Below are 24,968 nucleotides of genomic sequence, written 5' to 3' on the forward strand. Positions count from 1 at the left end.
TATATATATATATATGCAATTTTGCTTTTCCGGGAAGGGGACGTGTGCGTCCACCTACCCGCGCTGTAATTGGCTCCCTGACATGCCGATCAGCATCAGCGGAGCCAATCCTGGCCTGATATACACAGCCGGTACACAACGATCATCTGAGCTAGTGACAGGAGAGAGGTGTGCTGGTTTTTGTCTCCCTGCAAAGCAGAGAGAGAAAAACCAGCACATTCCCTAGTAAAACAGCACATATTGCACGTATCACATATAGTTAGGCACTCAGATAACTCCTTGATTGCCCAAGATGTTAATCCCTTCATGCCCAGTGTCATTAGTACAGTGTCAGTGCATTTTATTAGCACTGAGCACTGTATTAGTGTCACTGGTCATGTCAGTGTCAGTTAGCCAGTGTCAGGAAAAAAAATTCCAGTATATATACCATCATTTGTAGATGCTATAATTTTCATGCAAAGCCATTAATATACACTTAATGGGAATTTTATTTTCATCAAACACATGTAGCAGAATACATTTTGTCCTAAATTTATGAAGAAATTTTTTTATGGGATATGTTTTATAGCAAACAGTAAAAATTTGTGTTTTGTTTTTTCAAAATGTTTGGCCTTATTTAGTTTATAGCGCAAGAAATAAAAAATCCAGTGGTGATCAAATACCACCAAAAGAAAGTTCTATTTGTGTGAAAACAATGAAGTAAATGTAATTTGTGTACAGTGTTGCATGACTGCACAATTGTCAGTTAAAGTAGCGCAGCGCCGTATTGCAAAAAAATGGCCTGGTCAAAAGGGGGGGGGGGTTAATCTTCCGGAGGGCAAGTGGTTAAATAAATAATTGGCATTCATGTAGTCAGGTTGACTAAGGAAGTGGGGGACGGTCTGCTTTTATCTGTAATTACAGTTTTTACAAAATTGTTTCCAATCAATATAAAAATGTCCAAACTACCACCTTCCAAAGTATACAGTATGCTGGTATGCAAAGTAGATATAAGAGAAATTCAATATAAAAAGCCAACTTTTTATGTTGTTGACTCATCCAGCATGAGTCCTGCAAAAGCTATACATGTCACACCCACAGATCATTAGCATTTATGTTCAGTATTATATGACATATTAGTGAGCATTTTTTTTCTGCTACTTGGAAAAGATGTTGCTCCCCTGGACCTGTGCACCCACTCACATGCAGGAAGAAAGTCCACATTGGAACAGGGCTAAGTAGAGATGACTGAAAACAAATAAAAGCTGCAGCAAGCAGAGGTCATAGTATCCTTTAATTATTATTAAATAAAAAAAGGGACATAATCTATAGATGAACTAGAAAACCCTTTCTCTTAAACCTTTGTTTGTTAACACTCACAAGGGGATGTTGTTTGTGGTGCTTTCACTAATTCTGTCAGATGTTCCTGCATTAAACAAATAGCTACTGAAAACTGTCATAAAAACATGCAAAAAATGGATCACAGGTGTTTGTGATTTTGTAGCAAACCATACCAAGTTACAGGAAAGGAGGGAGGGGGCAGTAAATGGAGCTACTTATTCTTTAACCTTTGTAGTTTCAGTTGTTTGTTTGTTTTTTAATTTTCAGGTAATTTTTATTAATCAGATTTTTACAAAGATGCAAAGAAAACTAAATCACAAAAACAACATAGTAGATATTAAGAAAAAGGAATAGTACACTTCACATTCCAAATGCTGAACATAAAAACTAGCACATAGGTGGATGTTCTGGACAGGTACATAATGCTGTTTCTACCATATCGTGCAATACATCATTTCAGTTTTTAAAGAAGTCTCATTAGCTTTAAAAAATGAAATGCTGGTTCACAGATTCATTTAGAATTACTTGTCCTACCTTGCTTCCTCAAAGAAATGCTGAACAATTGTGGAGATAATCCCTTCTTCATTTGTTCCAGTGTAACTTGTCAGCTTCTCCCCTGCCAGATGCCCAATTTGTGGGAGCTTTTAATAGTGACTGACTAAATCATTAACCTTTGTCAATGTAGATGTGCTGCTGACAGTTCTCTGCATATGAATCTCAATAGACAAAGGGAGGAGAACCCTGGCACAAGCCCATTCCCTGCATAACTCTTTATTGTGCAAGGCTGTTAGGAAGTTCAGGCAGAGTTCCCTTGCTTGTTCCTTCTGTCTTGATCTGTTGTGAGTGCACTTGTGAATGTTCCCCAGGTAGTTGCTCCAACATGCCCCCTCCCTTTGCTTGCATTTGACAGTGGTGGTCTCAGGCAAGGGCCCAAAACCAGTGCTGATAATTATTTGGCTCATTCAGAGCAGTATGGTCGGACAGTGGTTAGGGGAAGTGGGCACTGCCGACCACGCTAGCTCTGGATCTACCACATCAATTGAAATGAAGCAAAGTGCTAGATGATATAGGGGATATTATAAAGAAATATGTTGTGAGACTATTTTAATCACCACTGCCTGTTTCTGGAGTACACCTTAGAGGGCCTCTGAGTATGGATGTCCAGCATGCACATAGTCTACCATTAAGGCCTGTATGAAAACAGTGATGACATGCAAGCAGAAATAATCGAAATCAACCAATCAGATGTTAACCTGGTGTTGTTAACTCACTGAATGGTAATTTTTGAGCTGCTACATACATTGCTCTGGCTTTTGGAATAGGACAAAACAAGGGAACTTAAATACAAAAGCAAAAGAACAATTGTTAAACTTCAAGGTTACTTGAAATGTTTGATTGATCTGTAAATGTATGTATGATATAAATTGCTGTATGTATGTGTGATATAAATAGCATCATGTAATCTAAATCTTTATTAATAATCATAGATTGTATTTTTACTCACAAAAACATTTGTGATCAATTTACAGCCAGAGTTATACACAGTGCTGTCATTCTAACACTAAGCATGCTTACAAATAGGGAGAACATAGGAATTACCTCATCTGTACACTGCTGTTCCTTTATTGTCCAATCAAAAGTTAGGTTGTTCCTGAACTAGGCTGTATTGTGCAACTGCAGCGTTGTTTGCAGATAGCTCATGACAGGGGCGGACTGACAACTCATGGGGCCCCCAGGCAATAGGGGATCATGGGGCCCCTGTGTCCTTGCCCACACTCAAAACACACCCAAAAAAGCCTATAAAAGGTACCAGAGGCATTTTATGGGGCCCCCTACTGACCCCGGGCCCTTGGGCAGTGCCCGAGTGCTCGAATGGTCAGTCTAAGCCCTGGTTCACACCAAATGCGGCTTTGAAATTGCACTATTTCAGCTAAAGTCATGCGATTTCAAAGCCACCGGTCAGTGCGATTTCATGTGTGGCTTGCTGACATCTGTTCAACTTCATGTGCTGATGTCCATACAAGTCGCACATGAAATTGCCAAAAATAGTGCAGGAAACTTTTTCAAAATCAGAGTCTGAGTCCAAGTCGAACTAATTTGACCGGTTACATAGGCACAAATAGGGTTTGACTTGTCATGCAATTGTGAACTGTCACATTGCATGACAAATTGCATTGGTGTGAACGGAGGCTGAATCATACAACTGGCTGCAATAAATAAAATAAATCCTTTGGCATGTAAAAGAGTTCTGATTGAAACCAGCTCAAAAGTTGACTGACTAAGATACCTGCTCTATGAACTGACAGGCAGGAAAGTGACATTTCCATAGGCAATTTTAGGCTAACCATATTCTAACCACAGTAGTGAAAGGATGGACACTGCTCAAACCAGCCCAAAAAGTCGGATGTATAGTGTGGATTCAGCCACCACTCCGGCCATGCCCTTTTTATTATTATTATTATAATACAGGATTTTTATAGCGCCAACAGTTTGCTCAGCTCTTTACAATATAACGGGAGACAATACAGCAACAATCCAGTTCAATACAAGAGGGATAGGAGGGCCCTGCTCCTTGGAGCTTACAATCTAAGAGGGAGGGGCTAGTGGTGCAAAAAAAGGTAATAACTGTGGGGGATGTACTGGTAGGAGGAAGAGAAGATTCCATTATTAGCTGAAGGCAGGATAGGCTTCTCTGAAGAGATAGGTTTTCAGAGATCGCCTAAAAGTGAGCAGAGTAGGCGATAGTCTGATAAATTGGGATAGAGCATTCCAGAGGATGTGGGAGGCTCTGGAGAAGTCCTGGAGACAAGTATGGGAGGAGGATACAAGGTAGCTAGAGAGCAGGAGGTCGTGGGAGGAGTGGAGAGGACGGTTTGGGTGATATTTGGAGACAAGATTGGTGATGTAATTTGGGGCAGAGCTATAAATGGCTTTATATGTTATTGTTAATGATTTGAATTTTATTCGTTGGGCAATGGGAGTTCAGTGGAGGGATTGGCAGAGATGGATGGCAGATATGGAACAGGTAATAAGGTGGATGAGTCTGGCAGCAGCATTCATGATAGACTGAAGAGGGGATAGCCTGTGATTACATAGGCCAATGAGAGGGAGTTACAATAGTCAAGGCGAGCGATAACCAGGGAGTGAATAAGTTGCTTAATAGTTTCAAAGGTTAAGAACGGGCGCCCTTTGGTGCGTTTCATCCTGGACGCTGCCCCTTTCCACTTCCTGACAAGGTGACCCTCTTTCCCTAGCCTTGAGTGGCACCACAAAGTTTTTCTCCATATTCTAACCATAAGTGCAAGTTGTGACACCAATTCAAGCATCTCTTACAACAGCGAAGCATGGCTTGGGTTGACAGTGGACACTTGTGACCATCAATGGATCGTTGTCACATGCCCTCTCCTTATGCAGTCTGTCAAAGTCATTGCCAGTCTTTTGATTTCTCAAAAACACCTCATCTTTCCCTTTAACAAGGTGTGCACTACGATCACTTATACAATAAGCAACGTAATAATGCAAATGAAAATGACCTGTGCACGGCGAAGCCTTGCTGCAGTCATTTCTGATTGTTTGAGCAGTAGTGATGCTTTCCTCATCTGATGGTCACAGCTGTGCTTCTTCTACCAAAGTAACACCGGTCCAATACCATCAATGAGAATGACACATTACAATGGCACATGAGACTAATAGATAATCATCTAGTTCAATATATACCGGTCACACTTCTGCCACCAGCTGAAAGCTGGGTTTATTGCTAGAAAAAAAAAATAGCTAGCTCAAGAAAAAAAAGTGTGCGAAATAAAGCATGTTAAGTTTTAAACAAGCCTCTTTAATTTCTTCACTCCAGGCCGATGTGTTTTTGTGTATGTGTGTGTGCTGTCCATCACACCATCTGTTCAGTATTATGCTCTCAGTTGCCAGGCTACCTGCTCTATGCTGTCACACTTGACTGCTTAGTTGTACGTTAGCAGCATTATCCCAGACGTACTGTGGGGGCTGGAGGGCTGGGGAGGAACTGTAGTCACGATTAAGCCATCTGCAAGTATGGGGGAGGGAATGAAAAAGGTGGTGATGTTGAAAGAGGGTGGGGGGCAATGAGTGCAGCTATCACCCAGAGAGGGGAATGACACACAGCATCAGACTGATAACACCATCTGCTGGTTCAAAGCTCGAATATCATGCTCGTCCACCTCTTGGTAATGTGCTGTTGACATTGTGCCAAGTTCAGCAAGATTAACACAAAATTTCCTATGCCGCGTCTTATTTTTGATCACAGTATGATATTTTACCAGGTGACCATAATGACAGCAGCTCACAGATGCAATATTGTTGTTTACCACAATTACTGCGTTTCCTATAACAAAGGAAAATGTAAACCATTGCCATGACCGTATCCTCACCCGGTATCTGCTAAGCTATCTTCAGTCTATCGGCTTAGATCCGTTCACAGAGCTGCCAATTGCCACACTTGCTTAGCACAACAGAATAAATGTATATAGAACATGCACTGTACATATGTTCTGTATACACTGCTAGCAAAACATTTCCTGCAAATGTCTCTAATTGGGCTTTCCTGTGGGTTTCATTTAATATTCAGCGACATATAAAGTCATTTCTTATTGCCTGGATGATTTCTACTCTTAGAATGTTTACAGATTTTTAAGGAAGCATGTTATCTAAGATGGTTATGAAGAGCGTGCCCTACCTTTTATTTAGGCAATTACTATTAAACATTTGGAGAATAAATTATGTCCAGCTGCTGGGCCTCATATATGAGTCTGAAGAGGCGACTATCTGTACTGCCCATATCAAACAATGAGAATCTACTGTACCTTTCACAAGTAAGAACAGGAAAGACAGAATCCGGTTACTTATTATTATTATTATTATTATACAGTATTTATAAAGCGCCAATAGTTCGCTCAGCGCTGTGCATTACAAAGGGGGACAGAACATGTGACAGAACAATACCAATACAATGCAAAACATGAGGGGATTGAGGGCCCTGCTCTTTCGAGCTTATAATCTAGGAGGGAGGGGATAGTGGTACAGGAGATAGCTGTGGGGGATGGAGTGGTAGGAAGAGTGGAGGAGGTCGGCAAGTTAGCAGGGGGTGGGGTAGGCTTCCCTGAAGAGATGGGTTTTCAGGGTGCACCTAAAGGAGAGGAGAGTAGGTGATAATCTGATGGATTGGGGTAGGGATTTCCACAGGATGGGTGACACCCTGGAGAAGTCCTGGAGGCGGGCATGGGAGGAGGAGACCAGGGAACTAGAGAGAAGGAGGTCTTGTGAGGAGCGGAGTGTGCGTGCTGTGTGGTACTTGGATATTAGGTCAGTGATGTAGTTCGGGGCAGTATGGTGGACAGCTTTGTACGTCAGTGTTAGGATTTTGAATTTGATCCGTTGCGCAATCGGAAGCCAGTGGAGGGATTGGCAGAGGGGGGTGGCGGAAACGGAGCTGTTGGAAAGGTGAATTATTATAGGAAATACACATTTTTTATTATTTTCTTAGACAGTTTTTTCAGTAAGATGAGGTGCTAAACTCAAAAAACAAATGTATTGTAATTAATTGTACTCAATCAGAATCAGATTTTGCACAGCAGTGGAATCCCACTAATGTTGAATGAAATGCCCATTGTCACCTATCAACACTTTGTTATACCATACATCCTGAGCCCTTGGGGGATGTCATATCACATTGTCTCCCATCCTACTCCCCCTGCTCCCCTTTCACTCCTTATCTCCCTCAACCATCTTCTTCTTCATTCCTTCTCCCCCTTTCCTTTCCAACAGCTATTTTCTATCCTGACATCCAAGTCTTAACAGTGGCCACAATTTGGAGCATTCCTACTTGGGTAACCTAAATACTCTTTGTACTGCACCTTGGCAACCCATTGTTTGTTTTCTACCTTTTGTAATCCACCACAATCCTATACCATGTTTCAAATGTTTTCATTAAGCCCCTGTGTACTGTTTTTAAACCTCAATTCCCTGGTGATGGGGAATTGCTGCACTTGACTTCCCATGCCCATAGTCACCACTGGAAAGCCTTAATCTTCTTGCTGGGTTTTACATTTCCTTCAAATGACCCTGTAAGAGTGATTCAATTATGACAACCATTGTATTATTTTGCTTAGAAAACCTATTCAAGTACTGCCTTTCTGAAAGTCAGTATTGTACAAGGCTCCACCCCCCACATAACAGTAGTTAGGTCTAGCTGAACGCCAGCCTTTCTCAACCAGGGTTCCATGGAAGCCTAGGGTTCCTTAACATCCAGCTTCTACTAACCTGCATCACTATATAGTTCAGGGGCACTTTCCAACACTGACCCAAATTTGTGACCAAACTGTCACCAACAGCTGTCGACGTTATTATTAGCGGGGGTTCCCTGAGATCGGAAAGTTATTTTAAGTGCTCCCCCATGTTAAAAGGGTTGACAAAGGCTGATACAGGCCATCAAGCACTACATTGTGGGAGACAGATGGGAATGTGCAGTTGCAACTAGTACCTTCAGTTATTTTAGGGGAGTACAGAAGTGGATGAAGTTATTAATATCAAGAAGGGAATAGACACCTTACAGTGCTTATTTTCAGTGACTGTTTTAATTTGTTTTATTGGTCCATTTTACAGGATCTCTTTAAAGTGAGTGGATGATTCAACTCACCAGCCGCAAATAGAAATACCAGTTTTAGATAGAATATCCCTTAATGAATTATTTTTCACTCATTTCATGGGGAAGACTATCGAGATAGGGGTGTCTGTCATGATCAGTTCATAACACTTATTAATTTTATGCAGCAGAATTATGCAGTACAGTGTGGGAGCTGTGCACAAAAAGGAAAAAAAAAAGTTCCTATTGCCTTAACGCGGCACTGATCCCGGAGAAAAGGCTCCCAAGCCCACAATGAGTCACTACTAGATAGAGAGAGACTGACGTATTTCTGTATTCCTAGCAGCACTTCATATATCCATCACCAGCACCACAAGGGTCACTTAGCTTCATCAGTGCCCGGATGACACATGCTGCCTTCTGAGGCTGATCATACACAGGAAATGTACAGACTGAAAGTTTCTTTTTTTTCTTGTACAGCAGCCGTTAATGAGGGACGTTGGAGAGGCTCACTTATTACTAGTTCAGAGGGGCATCTCGTATGTGGATATATGAGATGAAATATATGGCTGGTGGGGGTTATATCACCTCTTCATTAAACATCCTGTGCAGGGCTGATCATATTTTAAATGTGTAAACTATGTGACCAGCTAGTGGAGCTAGTTGCAGCTAGATTAAAAATCATAATATAGTGTAGATGTTGTGCCCTTGGGAAATTAAAGATAAGCAGCCTTCAAATGACAGGCTGTCTCCTCGGCTGATAAAAATGTATTAATACAGCCTAGACAAAGGTCTCTTTAATTCACCATTTCACATTACAATCCTTTGTTATATTGGAACTAATTTGAAGTTGGTTGTCGAGCAAATTACCAGCAAGTGAAGTTTTAATGCAAGGAAATCTCCACCATTATTCTGCACATAATAGGCTTCCCTTGATTAATCCTGATTGGATCCGCCAGAGTTCAGTAAAGATGTTTGAAGAGACCTATGTGGGGTAATGCAGATGCGCCATGTTATGTATTAAAGAAGCCATGAAAAGTAAAAGAGATAAAAGAGATGCTAGCACCAATAATTGTGTATGTACAGCAATGGCTTGGCTCAGTCTAATTTGATCTTTCACTAATCTAGTGCAAATATGAAGTAAAATTGACCACATGCTAGTAAATGTTTGAATGAATATTTCTCTGAATATTTGTACAAAAAATTCTCATCAGTACATTTAATGACTGATTCAAGTGAATAGTGCTGTTCTGCAGTGGTGCAACATGTTTGAGGGTTAATACAGGTGGCGATGAGGCAACATACCGCCACCTGACTGCCTGTCGAATGTCCTCTGAAAACAATTCACCATGGACCACTTTTCAGAGAAGTTGCAATGTTAGCCCCCCGTGTATGAGACGTTAGAAATTTGTTTGTTTGAGAAATATTATCCATCATGTTCCTTCAAATTTTCTCGTCACTGCAGTTGAAAATGAACGTTCCTAAAAGGAAGATCTTCAAGTAACAAGTCTACTAGATCATGGGTGTCAAGCTGGCGGCCGTCCAGCTGTTGCCAAACTACAAGTCCCATTAGGTATTGCAAGATTGACAGTTACAAGCATGACTCCCAAAGGCAGAGGCATGATGGGACTTGTAGTTTCGCAACAGCTGGAGGGCCACCAGTTTGACACCCCTGTACTAGAATATGGCCAGTTTTAGGCCTGACTAAAGTTTGAATAGGATGATGTCTGAGGAATGTTACTTAAGGGGAAACTATAATGGTTTTATTTATTTATTACAGGTACTTATATAGCGCTGTCAATTTACGCAGCGCTTTACATGTGTATATATATATATATATATATATAACATTCACATCAGTCCCTAACCCTCAAGGGACGTACAATCTAACTCACATTCATACGTACACATACTAGGGCCAATTTATTCAGGAACCAATTAACCTACCAGCATGTCTTTGGAGTGTGGGAGGAAACCGGAGCTCTCTGACGAAGCCCACACAGGCACAAAGAGAACATGCAAGGCAGGTGGTGCTGTGATTGAGATTGGAACCAACAACCCTAGTACTGCCAGGCAGAAGTGCTAACCATTTAGCCACTGTGCTGCCTATATATATAAATATTGTACATATATACTGACTCAAAATTAGGGGCATATTAGGAAGCAGTGAATATGACTATCACAAAACATTCGCTATCCATTTAGGACGCATGCACCAGGAAGATTTACCTGCAGTGATTGTTTGGTGAAAGTCAGGTTCTCTGCTCTATACATATACCTGATAGTCTTACAAATAAACGTTTACTACATAACAAAAGATTTCTAAAACATTATGGGTTATCTAAAGAAAGAACACTGCAATAGATGTCTGAGGGGAGTGAGAGGATGGTAGATCATTGCTTTGGCTCATTTGTGCATATATGGTAAATGTCTGCTTGAGCTATTGTGCTTAGTAAACAACAGACTTTTTACAAAAAAGGAGCAAAGGGTCCTAATGCTCCACCTAATGCCTGGAAGAAAGAATACACAATATTATTTTTTAATATTTCAGATTTATGTGATAAAATAAACAATGTACATCACCTTTATCTTATAGTATTAACTTCTGAAGAGCCATATATTGAGCACAAATAATTATATATATATAATTATTATTTTTTTCACATTTAACATATAACTGTACTTTAACTAATCTCTGAAGCCTGTGAAAAATGCAAGATGAATGTGTACCAGTTGATGTGCAACCACAGCTTTATACAGAAAAAAACAGATGTGTATGCAAAATGTGCTAAAAGAAATTAATGGAAGTATATGTTAAAATATTTTAAACTGATTTAGTCCATGGATTAGCCTAACTTGATATAAATGGATGCATGATTTTATATATTATATTACTAACTATACATATACGACTAGAGTGCATTAATTTGTTATATCTAGTTAAAAAAGATAAATGACCCTTTCCAGGTACAGACAATAGACTTGACAATCAGAATATGACAACATTCTACATCCTAAATGCTATTTATAACATTCACTAAACATTTCCTGCAAATTTATCCAACAATCTGCATGCTTTACATTAGGCATTCAGCATATATTCACTGGTTTGAGCCTTCAGTGGTGTCACATTCATGCACTGTGAATTTGTAGTTGCCAACATTCTAAGAAAATTTGGGAGACCATTTCCCCAACACATGCCATCCACTAGCATGCACTGCCAGTTTACTAAATGAGGGCTGTCCTGAAGAAGGGGAGACAATTTATTATGTAAATATGGTGAATGTGAGATTACTGTTAGTGAATCCAGTGCAGTGATCATGCCTAGATTCACCCAAGTGTTATAAATGTGATCCTTGGTACCTATGAATAAGGATTTGTACAATATCAAAGACTCTTAGGAGTAGTTGTACAATTACGGTACAATCTGAAGGAACAAAAAACATCCAATCTCTCTAGCCACCATTTTATACAATCTATTCCGAAATGTACAAATGTTTCAAATATCTTCTTTTACACATTGTATAAGGTTTACTGATTTGTACAGTCAGATTGTAATAATTAATTGTTATTTTATTAGATACCATAAATGCAGTATTCAGAAAAAAACATGTTTTTGTGTGCAGGAGCAGAGTCCAGTTGGAATGTCCAGGCCTGCAGGTCCCATGCAACAGTCTGTGCCAGGAGCCACAGCAAACCCTGGAGGACCAGGCTTCATAACCAGCCAGCCCCAAGCCGCTATGATGAAGCAGATGCTGATAGAACAGAGGGCTCAGCTACATGCCATGGAGCAGCAGAAACAGCAGTTTCTCAGGGAGCAGAGACAACAGCAGCAGCATATACTGGCTGAGCAGGTGCAGTGATGATGATGACCCTGTATCTCAGTTGCTTACATACACATGTCAGGAACAATTGCTTTTCATTTGATAAATGGCACCACATGTTTCCATTGTCCTCACATGGAGCTGCATTTCATTTACTGTCTTGACTTGGTATATGCTAAGAGCTTCTATTGTACGTTATATCTTATTATCCATAAGAGTAAGAATTATAAGAGTAAGAATTACACCCTTAGGAAGGATCAGCAGCGACGTATAGCCAAGAGAAGTTTGAAAACAAGATTTTAATATCAAATATTCAAAGTTCTTTTTATTTTATGAGAAAGTGCTATGAAAAAAATGAAGAGCAATCTCCAGAAGACTCAAGTAAAGCAGCAGTGCCCTCTAGTAGCCAGACGTAGTAATTGCATGTACTGTTTCTTCAGCCTCATTCATACTGGCACTGTCAAACCTGCATTTATATGAGTTTAGATGACATATAAATACATGTAAGGATTTTTCAGGGCTGCCATTCACATTGTATGTTTACCTGCATTTAGGTGCAGTCAGTTTAGCTGCCTTTAGAGCAATCAAAATTCTGTGTAACCAGGATCTAATAAATCACTGTAGATTCAGCCCAACATGCCTAAATGTGGCTAAACCAGCTTTAAAGCAGGAACATCTAAACTCGGGAAAAAAATGGGGCCGCATAAAAGGTGTTTATAATTCCCAGAAAATGTCTACATTTAGAAAAGCAAAATTAAGGAGTGCCAGTGTGAACGAAGCCATAGGCCCCTTACACACAGGGCTATTGAGCTCCAGTGTGTCCCTCCCTGCATTTTAATGTGCCCGGGAGGGACAGCAGCTAGCCTTCCTGCAGGCAGCCTGTCAAAGTCTGTAGCAGGCTGCGGCTGAATGGTGCTGAATACTGTTTTGAGTATTACCACAATTTAGCGCCCTGTGCACTTGGGGACAAAGTGCCAGAATGCACGTCTTCTTCATCCGGATGCACTAAAGCACCCGGGTAAATACACTTTAGATGGAAGGCTCCATGTGCAAGGTTTAAAGTAAAGCTGGCTTTAAAGTAAAGTAAACTTTACTGTGCTATGCACTGTTTAGAGTGGGGGCCTTTTGATTGCTTTAGTCCATTGTTACCATAACCTGCATGGTTACATTGTCCTGTTGGGTCCCAAGCCCTACTCCATACAAGTCATGGTTTCCATACACTGCACTGATGACAGCTAGATAGCCTGATAAAGCTGTATGCAGCTTGGAATAAATGGGCTCCATAATATTAGGCTATATCTGCACTATAAAAACCATTGGTACAGGGTGTGTATCTGGCGAGAGGGGCAAAAAAGCAGTTGATCAGATGCATGTTTTCCAGAAAGACCGACCGGCAGACGCTGTCTAACAATCAGCTTCTGTTGAACAGAGAGGCTACACACTGTTCGAAATTCGTACTGTTCCTGCTGAATGTCAATTCATGTGTACCCAGCATTTGGCTTTAATTGGAAATACCATCCCTAAACTGTTTGTTACAATATTTTCAAATAATAAGTTTTATATATAGTCTATATTAAATATAAGCACTTCTGTAAATTGCCAGACAAACAATAAAAAAGATCACTGTATATTTAAGGAACATTTATTCTGACTGCTATGAAAGCAAGAATTTCAGTGAAACAAAGTACACAGGTAAAATATGTATGCATCACAATTTAAAGCCTGAAACTTTGCAGCTTCCCATGTCCCTTAATCAGATACCCTTGTTGACTTAATCGGACGATGAAACAGCATCCTGTGTTGTAATGTTCCCTGTGCCCTCTATGTACTGCAAGCTGCATAGACACACCCCATCTCCCAGTGCCTGAAAACATCTGGAGCATCTTTCAGATTTTAAACAGGATTTTTTAATGACTCTGGCTGAATAGAGCAGTAGGGAAGAGAAGGAAAGTTGAGTTTGTACTGCTAGAGAGGAGGCATCAAACCAAATGTGTTTTTTGCAGTGCACTAGGGAAAATATGGAGGCTCCTACTGCTGATCTTCTTCAAATAATGCTAGAAGCCTGGCTGCTATCCCTGTCAACATTTTGAGACATTGATGTGGTAATTAGAATATAAGTAGGAACTACGTACTTTCATATTTGATCCAGGTCAGTGACTCAGAAAGTACTCAAGTCAACTAATATTTTCAGAAGGGGAAGTCAGCAATAGATCCCGTCATACGCCCTTAATGTAGGTTTCCTTTAAGTCAAAGGAGAATAGAGAATACCCAGTGCTCCAGATTACTACCAAATATACAGCAATGGAAAGATCCTCCAACAGGAGAGAAAAGGCTTGTCTAAGAATATCATGGTTTTCTGCCAATGAGATCCACCCTCATACTGCCGTCTTAAAGTGTTACTAAACCCAGGACCCTGCATTCACTATATTTGGTCTCCCACAGCACACAGATCATGGAAATGCAGTTATTTTAGTAAATATAAACAAAATACATTTTCTCCTCAGCAGTATATAGCAGTCTTGTGACTTCTATCAGTGTCCAGCTGAGCACTGGTTAATCTTGTAGGAAGAGTTTTCTTTCTTCTCAGACTGTAACCCCTGACCCTCTGTCTGGACAGTGCCGATTTGCCCTGTGCTGATCACATGCACCCTCCCAAAGAAAAGAAAACTCTCTAGCCATATACACTTAACTGAGCATGTGCAGAGTGTCTCCTAGGGCTCTGTACTGTCGGCAGATGGATTGGGGACAGTAAAAGAAGGGGAAGATCAGAGAAGACAGGATCAAACAGCCTTTTTACACAATGCAGAGGATTAAACCCTTAGATTTCACAGTGAGGATAACAAGCATGCTTTACTGCATATACAGACTGATTTTACTCATGTGGGTTTAGTAACACTTTAAGTATAGGACACGTCAGATTCAGTACTACAGTATATATTCATATTTACCATCTCTCTCTGCTTTTTACAGCAGTTACAGCAGCCACACATGAACAGACAGCATCTTCAGCAACAGAGGAATCCATACGCAGTGCAGCAAGTCAGCCAGTTTCAAGGTGAGTTATAATTTCCTCTGGGCGTTAATGCAAACACAAAAGCTAGAGCCCTTGGGGTCTATGTTGGGGTATTTTATAATCTTCTCAACAGATATCCAGAAGTTGAAGGTCCTTCCTTCCTGTTTTAATAAATCATCCCAGAATGCAGGGTAAAATCTTTATACCACTTTAACCACTCCTAACTCATAATCGCTTTCACTCCTGTTATATTCAGAACAAATGGTGTATTTATATTTGTGTGAATGTTCAGCAGTCCTCACCTCCAGTTGCACCCAGTTTACGACTGTAGCCTGGTTCCTATGAGACACCCCCCACTATTCATGTGAGCCTTATCAGCTTCTAATTGGGGTGGAGTTGAATGCTCATTTGAGCATCTCCCTATAAATTTAGATCAGCTCATGGGGGGAGATCTCTGATGGGGGGCACAGTCTCTGATGGGGGTGCGGCTTCGAAAGAGTGCGAAGCAGTTAAACACAGCAGTTGAACTAAAGCAGGAGAAAGACACAACAACAGCAAGAAACTCTACTGCATGCTGGACAGACTGCAAGGAAACACCCTGGGAAACATCTCTTACATGCCTGAGTCCCACTCTGTGTACCTTTATATAATACACTCTTCTTCATACTACTATCCTCTGTTCCCAAATCTCATTTCTTTACCCCTCTGCTCCACCCCAAAACTTGCACATCTCCCCCATTGCTATCATCTCCCTACTACTGCTCTCATCACCCCCCAAAATGCCTCTTCTACTCCTTCTTATTTTCCTCTCCTCTATTCCCAAAATCCATTCACTATATCCCTCTGCTCCTCCTAAACATTTGTATATTGTGTCCTCACTGCTTCCTTCGCCCCTCTATGGCACCCACCACCTCCTCCTATTATTCCACTCTCCCACTGACCCGAACACCTCCACTAGGAGTTTCTCACGCTCCTGCACATCCCGCTCCCATGCCACCTTTCTCACCCTTCTCCTCCTCCTAGCCGCGGGAGACATCTCCCTGAATCCTGGCCCTCCACCACCTCCCTCACCCGCACAACACCCTCCCGCCTCCATGTCCTACCGCAACCCCCGCAACCTAGTATCTGTCCCCCTGCTCCCTAAAATCTCCCCCCCCGTTTTCATGTGCACTACTGAACGCCCAATCGGTGTGCAACAAGCTTACCGCCATCCACGACCTCTTTGTTTCCCGCTCCCTCAACCTCCTGGCGATCACGGAAACCTGGATCCAGCCCACTGACTCTACCTCCCCTGCTGCACTCTCCTATGGATGTCTCACCTGGACCCACTCACCCAGACCTAACGGTCGTAAAGGTGGTGGGGTTGGTCTGCTCCTGTCACCGCAGAGCACCTTCCGAGTCCTCCCAAACCCCCCCTCCCTATCCTCCTTCGAGGCCCACTGCGTCCGACTATTCTCCCCAACCCCCCTGAAGATTGCTGTGATATACCGGCCTCCTGGATCCATACCCCGCTTCCTGGATGACTTTTCCTCCTGGCTACCCTTCTTCCTCTCCTCTGAGCTACCCACCATCATTCTTGGGGATTTCAACATCCCTGTCAACCTTGACAACCCGGACACAGCCCGTCTCCTCCACTTAACCTCCTCCTTTGCACTTGCACAGTGCATACAATCCACCACCCACTCCGACGGTAATATCCTTGATCTTGTCTTCTCCAAACGCTGCGCTCCCCACATCCTCACTAACACCCCCTTCCCTCTCTCTGACCACAACCTGATCACCTTCTCTATCTCCTCGTCTTCCAACGCCTACCCCTCCAAATGTCACACTACTACCAGCCGTAACCTCCGCAACCTTAACCCTGCCCCCCTCCACTCTGCAGCTGATCAACTCCACGACCGCATCCTCCCCCTGTCCTGCCCCGACTTGGCTATGACTGCCTACAACAACATGCTGTCAGCAGCCCTTGACTCACTAGCGCCTTTAACCACACGCAACATCAGACCCCGACCACTCCAGCCCTGGCAGACTGATCACACCAAAACCCTCAAACGACACAGTCGTGCCCTGGAGCGACTATGGCGCAAAACAAAATCCCAACAAGCTTTCACCTGCTACAAATCTGCCTTCCGCACCTACACCTCCTCCCTCCACGCAGCCAAACAAGCCTACTTCCTGACCCTCATCAAGGCCCTCTCCTCCAATCCTCGCCGACTCTTCTCCACCTTCAACTCTCTACTCTCTCCACCCCCACCTCCACCCAGCACCTCACTCACCGCCCTTGAGATTGCCAATCACTTCAAAAACAAGATTGACACAATTCGCAAGGACATTGCCGCAACTCACACGCCCTCTCAACCCGCCCCCTCTCACACAGCTACCCCCTCATCCCTCCTCCCCCTCGACATTACCCGCAGGGACTTCGTCACTGCTCTAACTCCTTCCAACCCCGTTCCCCCTCACTCAGCTACCCCCTCATCACCCCTCTCCCACGGCCCCACCACTGCTCTGACCTCCACTCCCACCCCACACTACATTCCTCATACTGAAGCTCCCCCAACACTCCACACCTTTGACCTTACTACCATCGAGGAAGACTCCAAGATCCTCTCTGACGCCCGCCTCACCACCTGCCCCCTCGACCCTATCCCCTCACAATTGCTACGACCTCCCTCCCCCTCCATCCTATGCACCCTCACCCACATCTTTAATCTCTCCCTCTCCTCCGGCACTTTCCCCTCCCCACTGAAGCATGCACACATCACCCCCATACTTAAAAAGCCCTCCCTGGACCCCAATGACCCGAACAACCTCAGACCCATCTCCCTGCTCCCACTTACATCTAAACTCCTCGAGCGCCTCGTCTACACCCGTCTATGCTCTCACCTCAACAACAACAACCTCCTCGATCCCCTACAGTCTGGCTTCCGCCCCCTACACTCCACCGAAACTGCCTTACTCAAACTCTCCAACGACCTGCTAACCGCCAAAGCTAATGGCCACTATTCAGTGCTCCTACTCCTTGACCTCTCTGCGGCCTTCGACACAGTTGACCACCCCCTCCTCCTCAAAATACTACACTCCCTCGGCCTCAGAGATTCTGCTCTCTCCTGGCTCTCATCCTACCTGTCACAACGCTCTTTCAGCGTTACCTATAATGCTACCACCTCCCCCTCACTCCCCCTCTCTGTTGGGGTCCCTCAAGGCTCTGTCCTTGGGCCCCTTCTCTTCTCCATCTACACCTCCTCCCTTGGCCAACTCATACACTCTCACGGCTTCAACTACCACCTCTATGCCGACGACATACAAATCTATCTCTCAACCCCCCACCTCACCCCCTCGGTCTCTGCCCGAATCACACACCTACTGAGCGACATATCAGATTGGATGTCGCTCCACTTCCTTAAACTGAATCTCTCCAAAACCGAGCTTCTTGTCTTCCCCCCAGCCCGAACCCCACCCCCCATTGACTTCTACATCACATCCAACAACGCCAATATCAAACCCGCTCTGCAGGCCAGAGTACTTGGTGTCATTCTGGACTCCAACCTATCCTTCCAGCCCCAAGTCCAATCTTTAACAAACTCGTGCAGACTCCACCTCCGCAACATCGCCAAAATCCGCACGTTCCTAACCCCAGAAACCACTAAACAGCTCATCCACTCCCTCATCATATCACGACTCGACTACTGCAACTCCCTCCTCACTGGCCTGCCTCGCCGCTGGCTATCCCCGCTTCAGTCGATCCTGAATACGGCTGCCAGACTCATTCACCTTTCCAACCGCTCCATTTCCGCCACCCCCCTCTGCCAATCCCTCCACTGGCTTCCGATTGCGCAACGGATCAAATTTAAAATCCTAACACTGACGTACAAAGCCGTCCACCATACTGCCCCGAACTACATCACTCCTCACAAGACCTCCTTCTCTCTAGTTCCCTGGTCTCCTCCTCCCATGCCCGCCTCCAGGACTTCTCCAGGGTGTCACCCATCCTCTGGAACTCCCTTCCCCAACCCATCAGATTATCACCTACTCTCCTCTCCTTTAGGCGCACCCTGAAAACCCATCTCTTCAGGGAAGCCTACCTCACCCCCTGCTAACTTGCTGACCTCCTCCACTCTTCCTACCACTCCATCCCCCACAGCTATATCCTCCTGTACCACTATCCCATCCCTTCTAGATTGTAAGCTCGAAAGAGCAGGGCCCTCGATCCCCTCATGTATCACATTGTATTGGTATTGTTCTGTCACATGTTCTGTCCCCCTTTGTAATGTACAGCGCTGAGTGAACTATTGGCGCTTTATAAATACTGTATAATAATAATAATAATAATATAGGCATTTAGTCAGTCTTAAAGCCATAAACTTTAATGGAGTACATTCAACTGGCTCTGCTATTGGTGAGTGAGAATTTTAACTTAACGGGTAACTCCACTTTCATGGGAAAAAAATAAGCAAATAAAAAAATAATATTGCAGACACAATTGCGACACAAGTCATATTGTAATTGAATGTTATTAAAAATTACCTTTCCTTTTCAATCTGCAGTGCTGTCATTTTCTGTAAAATGCAGTGCAATATGACTACTTGGAGGCCTTCTGTACACAGGTGGTGTACAGAACGCCCTACAGATATGTCATTTCTTGCTTGCATGATTGGCTCACTGTTTTTCTCAGAAGTCTGCACTAAGATACAAATCAGATTTTGAGCATCCCCTGCTACAAAAATATAATTTTTGGTGAGATTCTCTCAAAGTGAAATCACATCTAAAGGGATGCAACTGATTGATAATTATAAAGACAATCCCATGCAGATTCACTATGCACATGAACAAAAACAGCTATTTCATCAGAATAACAAAAGGTAGGAATCTGCAGCAAAGTTTGTTAAAGTTCTTGCAATGTACATAGATCGCGTAGAGGGGAATGTTTTTCTCAACAAAAGTGGAGTTACTCTTTAAGGATCATGATCTTTTTGAAGGCATTTCTACAGAAATCCTACAAAAATAAAGAGGCCAAACATTTATTGTGGACAGAGCAGGGAAGGGTGGGAACCACTGTCATATGTTTATTGCTGTCTAGGGCAATATCCACTCATTTTCTCTCTTAAGGATAAGCAAAGAAGTCCTACCTTTGAGTTGTCACTAATGGGGTATTTCCATTTTCCTCCTGTTTGGTGATAACTATGACATTTTAAACTTTTCTTGACTAACTATCCAGTTAGCCAAGATCATCAGGATAGATGACCTTGGATAACAGCACAGTGATTTAGTAGTTAGCACTTCTGCCTTGCAGCACTGGGGTCCATAATTCTGGTCAAGACACCATGTGCACCAAAATTGAATGTTCTCCCTATGCTTGCATGGGTTTTCTGCAGATACTCCAGTTTTTCCCATTCTTTAAACACACGCTGGCTGGTTAATTGGCTACTGTCTAAATTTACCATTGTATATACTTGTGTAAGATAGGGACCTTAGATTGTAGACTCCTTGTGGGCAGGGACTGATGTAAATGTACAGTAAGTAAAGTGCTACATAAATTGTCAGTGCTGTGTAAATGCTTGTAATTAATAAATAATAAGCAAACAATAGTGAATCTCCCCAACAAGGACACATGGAATAATAGAAAAAATACTTGCAGGGGTTCTAACCCTTTCCCATTGCATCCAAAACTAGAACATACGTTTTGTTTGGAGATTTACTTAAAAGTGATCCATAAGCAAAAATGTAAAAAAAAAAAATTATTCCAGCAATCTGCAAGTATAAGGCAGGATTTTTAAGCACACGTACAATACTTTTCACCCTGAAACTGTCAGCTTCCAGCCAATTAAAATGGTTCTAAAGGTAGTAGGTTTTTTCCCCTTAAAGTGATATTAAAGCTTACATTAAAAACAAAAAAATAAACATATTATACTTACCTTTACTGTGCAGTGGTTTTGCCCAGAGCAGCCCCAAATCTCCTCTTCTGGGGTCCTCCTGTAGGCGCTCCTGGCTTCACCCCCTTCCCTCAGTGCCTGCAATTGACAGCAGCAGGAGACAATGGCTCCTCCTGCTACCTCGATTTCACCTCAGCTCAGGTAAGTATAAGGGGGGGGCTGGGCACAGAAGAATGCATAAAAGTTAATCTAAAGCCTTAAGTTTTTTTTTACTTTAATGTATTCTATGCATAAAAAAACCTTCTGTCCACAAGATTTCCCCCTCCCCCCAAGCCCCCATTACTTAACTGTGCCCAATCTTAATCCAGCGCTGTGCACGCGAGCAACGGCTCTCCCGGCTCTGGGCCTCCTCACTGGGAAAATTGATAGCAGCCATTGGCTCCAGCCAATAAAATTCTATGATGAGGGGATGGGGCCAAGCCTTGCTCTCTGTGTCAAGAGACACAGACAGCAATTCTCGGGAGCGAGCCTGCACGTGTGTCACCATAGGAAGTGGCTTCCTATGGTGGCACATTGACAAGAGGAGGAGCCAAGAGCACCAACGAGGGACCCCAGAAAAGGAGGATCGGAGCTGCTGTGTACAAAACCATTGCACAGAGCAGGTAAATATAACATGTTTGTTATTTTAATTTTAAAAAATGTAAGCTTTAATATCACTTTGAGTTAAAAAGTAAACCTTCTAACTTTAATTAGCTGGCAGCTCTGTATTTTGATTCAGGGTGAAAAGTCCTTTAGGTGTGCTTGAAAATCTGGCCTTATCGTTGCAGATTGCTTGAATAATATTTCTAGCATCCTTCTTCTATAAGAAAGAGCTTAGGTTAAAGTCTATTGGTTGGCTGCATCCTTCGGCAAAGAAAAGACAGTATTAATATACCTGGCGTAGCCTCACACTGACTTCAGAGATATTACGCTGCCACAGCCATAACACCTGTGTCTGCTCCCTGTGTAAGTTATCATGACTTTATGTCGCACACATTCAGCAATCTGGAGACAGTAAAGCCAAGATTGATGCTCCTGACCTCTTAGCTGCCGAAGGGATTACTGCACAGATCAGGGCTTTCCAGCCGCTGTATAATAATAATTCATCATGTCATGATAAAGCCTGCTGCTCTACCTATATCTTCATGCCACACAGAGATGCTAGGACAGAGCCTTCAATCACCACAGTTTTATGTCTGACATATTCTCTGCTCTCCTACCCAGCATGTGTACAGCAAAAAGGTGAAGGAGCTTACTGTGAGCAGATCACTGGAGAAATCCCACGTTGCACCAAATTATCACTAACTTACTTTTACACAGCAACAAGAATTAATGAGTCAGTTAGTTCATGGCTGGGCTAGTTGTACAACTGGTTGATTAAAAAAATCAGGGGCCAGTTATATTGTGTATAGATTGTAATGATGATCAGTAAAAACTGACACTTGAATCAAAGGGTCAGTCTACGTAAAGCTGATATTTCAGTGTTCAGAGTGAAACCTTCTAACACTTTGGTGAGGTCTCCACATTTCAGTTCCTGGGTCTGCCGAGGCCATTACAGTGGGTTCCCAATGTCCCTGTTGGGTATATTATTTATTATTATATTATGGAGTATGAAACATAAGAACACCCAAACTCCCAGGTGTATAGTGTGTAGAGTTAAGAATTATGGCATTATGTATCCTTGACACATGACAAGTCAAGGGTTGTCCCATCAGGCTCCATGTAAAGCTAAAACATTGTTTATGGGTGGACTGACCTTTAAATTAGGTTTGGGGGTTGACTGAATTCAAGTAGGGTATGGACCAAATCCAATTAGCTATATATCCTGTATAAAGTTTTGTTGATACCAGTCTGCAGTGTTTTTGTGTGCAGACTGGTGTTAGTTGGGTTACAGCAGTGAGAGGCGATGCAATGAGTTAATGCAATGCATCCTACTGTTGACATTCTTTTAATTGTCACAAAATGAGCTGTGGTGTGGTGACATGCAGTACAGTGAGCTGCATTATGCATTTTTCCGCATATCATCGCTACATTGTGGGATGAACAAGGCACATAGAAAACAATTGCTTGTGCCCTGTGTTGTTCTTGTACTGAAAAGCCCAGGTCACCATATATAGTGTGAATGACTCCTAAAGCAATCCATAGACAAACAAAAAAAACCTCCTTACAGAGTCCTTTTATTCTGACAGCGGTGAGACTTTCCCATTAACAGAATACACTGATCAGCATTTGCAGGCTGTAGCCTGCAGCACTAAATGAGCAGGGAAAATCCGACAGGGTGGTTGAACAGAAGTTGAGTGGCAGTTGGAGTTCTGTATAACCACAGTGCCCATACATGGATTGAAATTTTATATGGTTCAACAGGGACCTGCCAAGTTTCAATCCACGTATGCACAGCTTAAAATGATTCTAAAGGTTATTTTTTTGTAAAATGAGAAACATGTCTATACTTACCTACTGTGTGCAGTGGTTTTGCACAGAGCTGCCTGGATTCTCCTCTTCTCAGGCCCCTACAGGCTCTCCTCCTGTCTGTCGGGTGCCCCCACAGCAAGCAGCTTGCTATATGGGCACCTGCTGCTCCATGTTCCCCCTCTCTCCCCTCATCGGCTGACTGGCTGTGATTGACAGCAGCAGGAGCCAATGGCTCCTGCTTGCTGTCTCAGCCAATGAGGAGGTAGAGACCCAAAACAGCCAAGGCTGTCATTCATTCACATTGCTGGATCGCGATGACTCTCAGACAAGTATTGAGGAGGCTGGGGGCACTGCTGCACACAGAAGGTTTTTTAACTTCATGCATAGAATGCATGAAGGTAAAAAACTTTCAGCCTTCACTGGCACTTTAAGACACACACATACATATATATATTATATATATATAATATACACTGTTCCATAAAATTAAAGGAACACTTTTTAATCAGAGTATAGCATCAAGTCAATTAAACTCCTGGGATATTGATCTGGTCAGTTAAGTAGCAGAGGGGGTTGTTAATCAGGTTCAGCTGCTTGAAATTAACAACAGGTGCACTAGATGGGCAACAATGAGATGACCCCCAAAAGAGGAATGGTTTTACAGGTGGAGGCCACTGATATTTTTTTCCCTACTCATCTTTTCTGACTGTTTTTCACTAGTTTTGCATGTGGCTAGGGTCAGTGTCACTACTGGTAGCATGAGGAGATATCTGGACCCTACAGAGGTTGCACAGGCAGTCCAACTCCTCCAGGATGGCACATCAATATGTGGCTCATCCTGCACATTCCAACCTATGTCAGACCTAGGAGAAGCAGTGACTGTCGAGTTGTCTTTTTTCAAAGTTAATTATGTGTATATGAAACCTTAGATATAAGCTCTGGTCAGAATATTTACAGAAAACTTTACCTTCCAAATATCCACTTTTGTGACATCAAATCCAATATGGTCACATTAATTAAATTCTTTCACTGTAGATGATGTGTGAAAAGCGCTCCAGGTATGAAGTGCAGGCACCAATGTAGGGGTACCATCACATACCTCCCAAACGTTCCCACATGACTCTGGCAAAGCTTGAGCATTTCCTGGTACCGAAGCTTGCCCTTCCCTTCCTACCTGCTGCACATTTTTACTGGCTGCATATCGTAATTATGAGCCAACAGGCATGTGTGGGGACAGAGATTAGCTGCAAGCTCCTATACTACCTGGAAGTGTTGTAACTTTATGTGTCAGAATGATCTGCCATTCAGCCATGGCATGTTGGTTTGGGAGACTACTCGAAGTACCAGCAAATTGTCTTTAAATCTCTTTATTAGAAAGCATGCATATCCTATTTAAAGGTACCGTAAATGTTAAGAGAAATATGATACAATGCATGCAAATGCTTTGTATTTAATTTGGACAGTGTTTGTTTCCAGAACAATTTTGCACAAAGCCAAACTAACAAAATAATATGAGCTCATTTGCGGATGCGTAACCAGAATCCTTGTATCCAGCTTTACTGATTATCTTCTTAATTCCATCCTAGGAATGAGATTGGTCTTCATCTTAACACTGCTTCATGATCGGCAAGGACAGGGAGCTATGCCGGTATTACAACAATCAATAATCCCTGTCACTGAGACCCTCCTATAGATTTCATCTGATTCTGTATTGAACAAGGTTAAACATGTCTGACTACACATCATAAGGCCAGCACAGGAGGCAATTTTCCTATTATATTGATTTTTACCTTCCTTCTTCCTCCTTGACTGTTAAGACATCTTGCACTTCAGATTAATGGCCTCAGTGTTATTCAGAATTCAGTTTACTCTCT

At 42.7% G+C, this 24,968-nt stretch overlaps 1 protein-coding gene across 1 annotated transcript in view; it reads left to right on the forward strand.

Moving 5' to 3' along the window:
• The window catches only part of MAML3 (mastermind like transcriptional coactivator 3), a 483,261-nt gene that overhangs the window by 450,271 nt on the left and 8,022 nt on the right, over positions 1–24,968 (forward strand). The window contains exons 3-4 of the mRNA XM_089693893.1: positions 11,560–11,787; positions 14,728–14,812. Coding sequence (XP_089550019.1) covers positions 11,560–11,787; positions 14,728–14,812 — 313 coding nt within the window. The remainder of the gene's footprint in view (positions 1–11,559; positions 11,788–14,727; positions 14,813–24,968) is intronic.

Source organism: Staurois parvus, unplaced genomic scaffold (assembly GCF_062004578.1).
Source record: "Staurois parvus isolate SC_StPar_1 unplaced genomic scaffold, SC_StPar_1.0 ptg000639l, whole genome shotgun sequence".
Classification (NCBI taxonomy): domain Eukaryota; kingdom Metazoa; phylum Chordata; class Amphibia; order Anura; family Ranidae; genus Staurois; species Staurois parvus.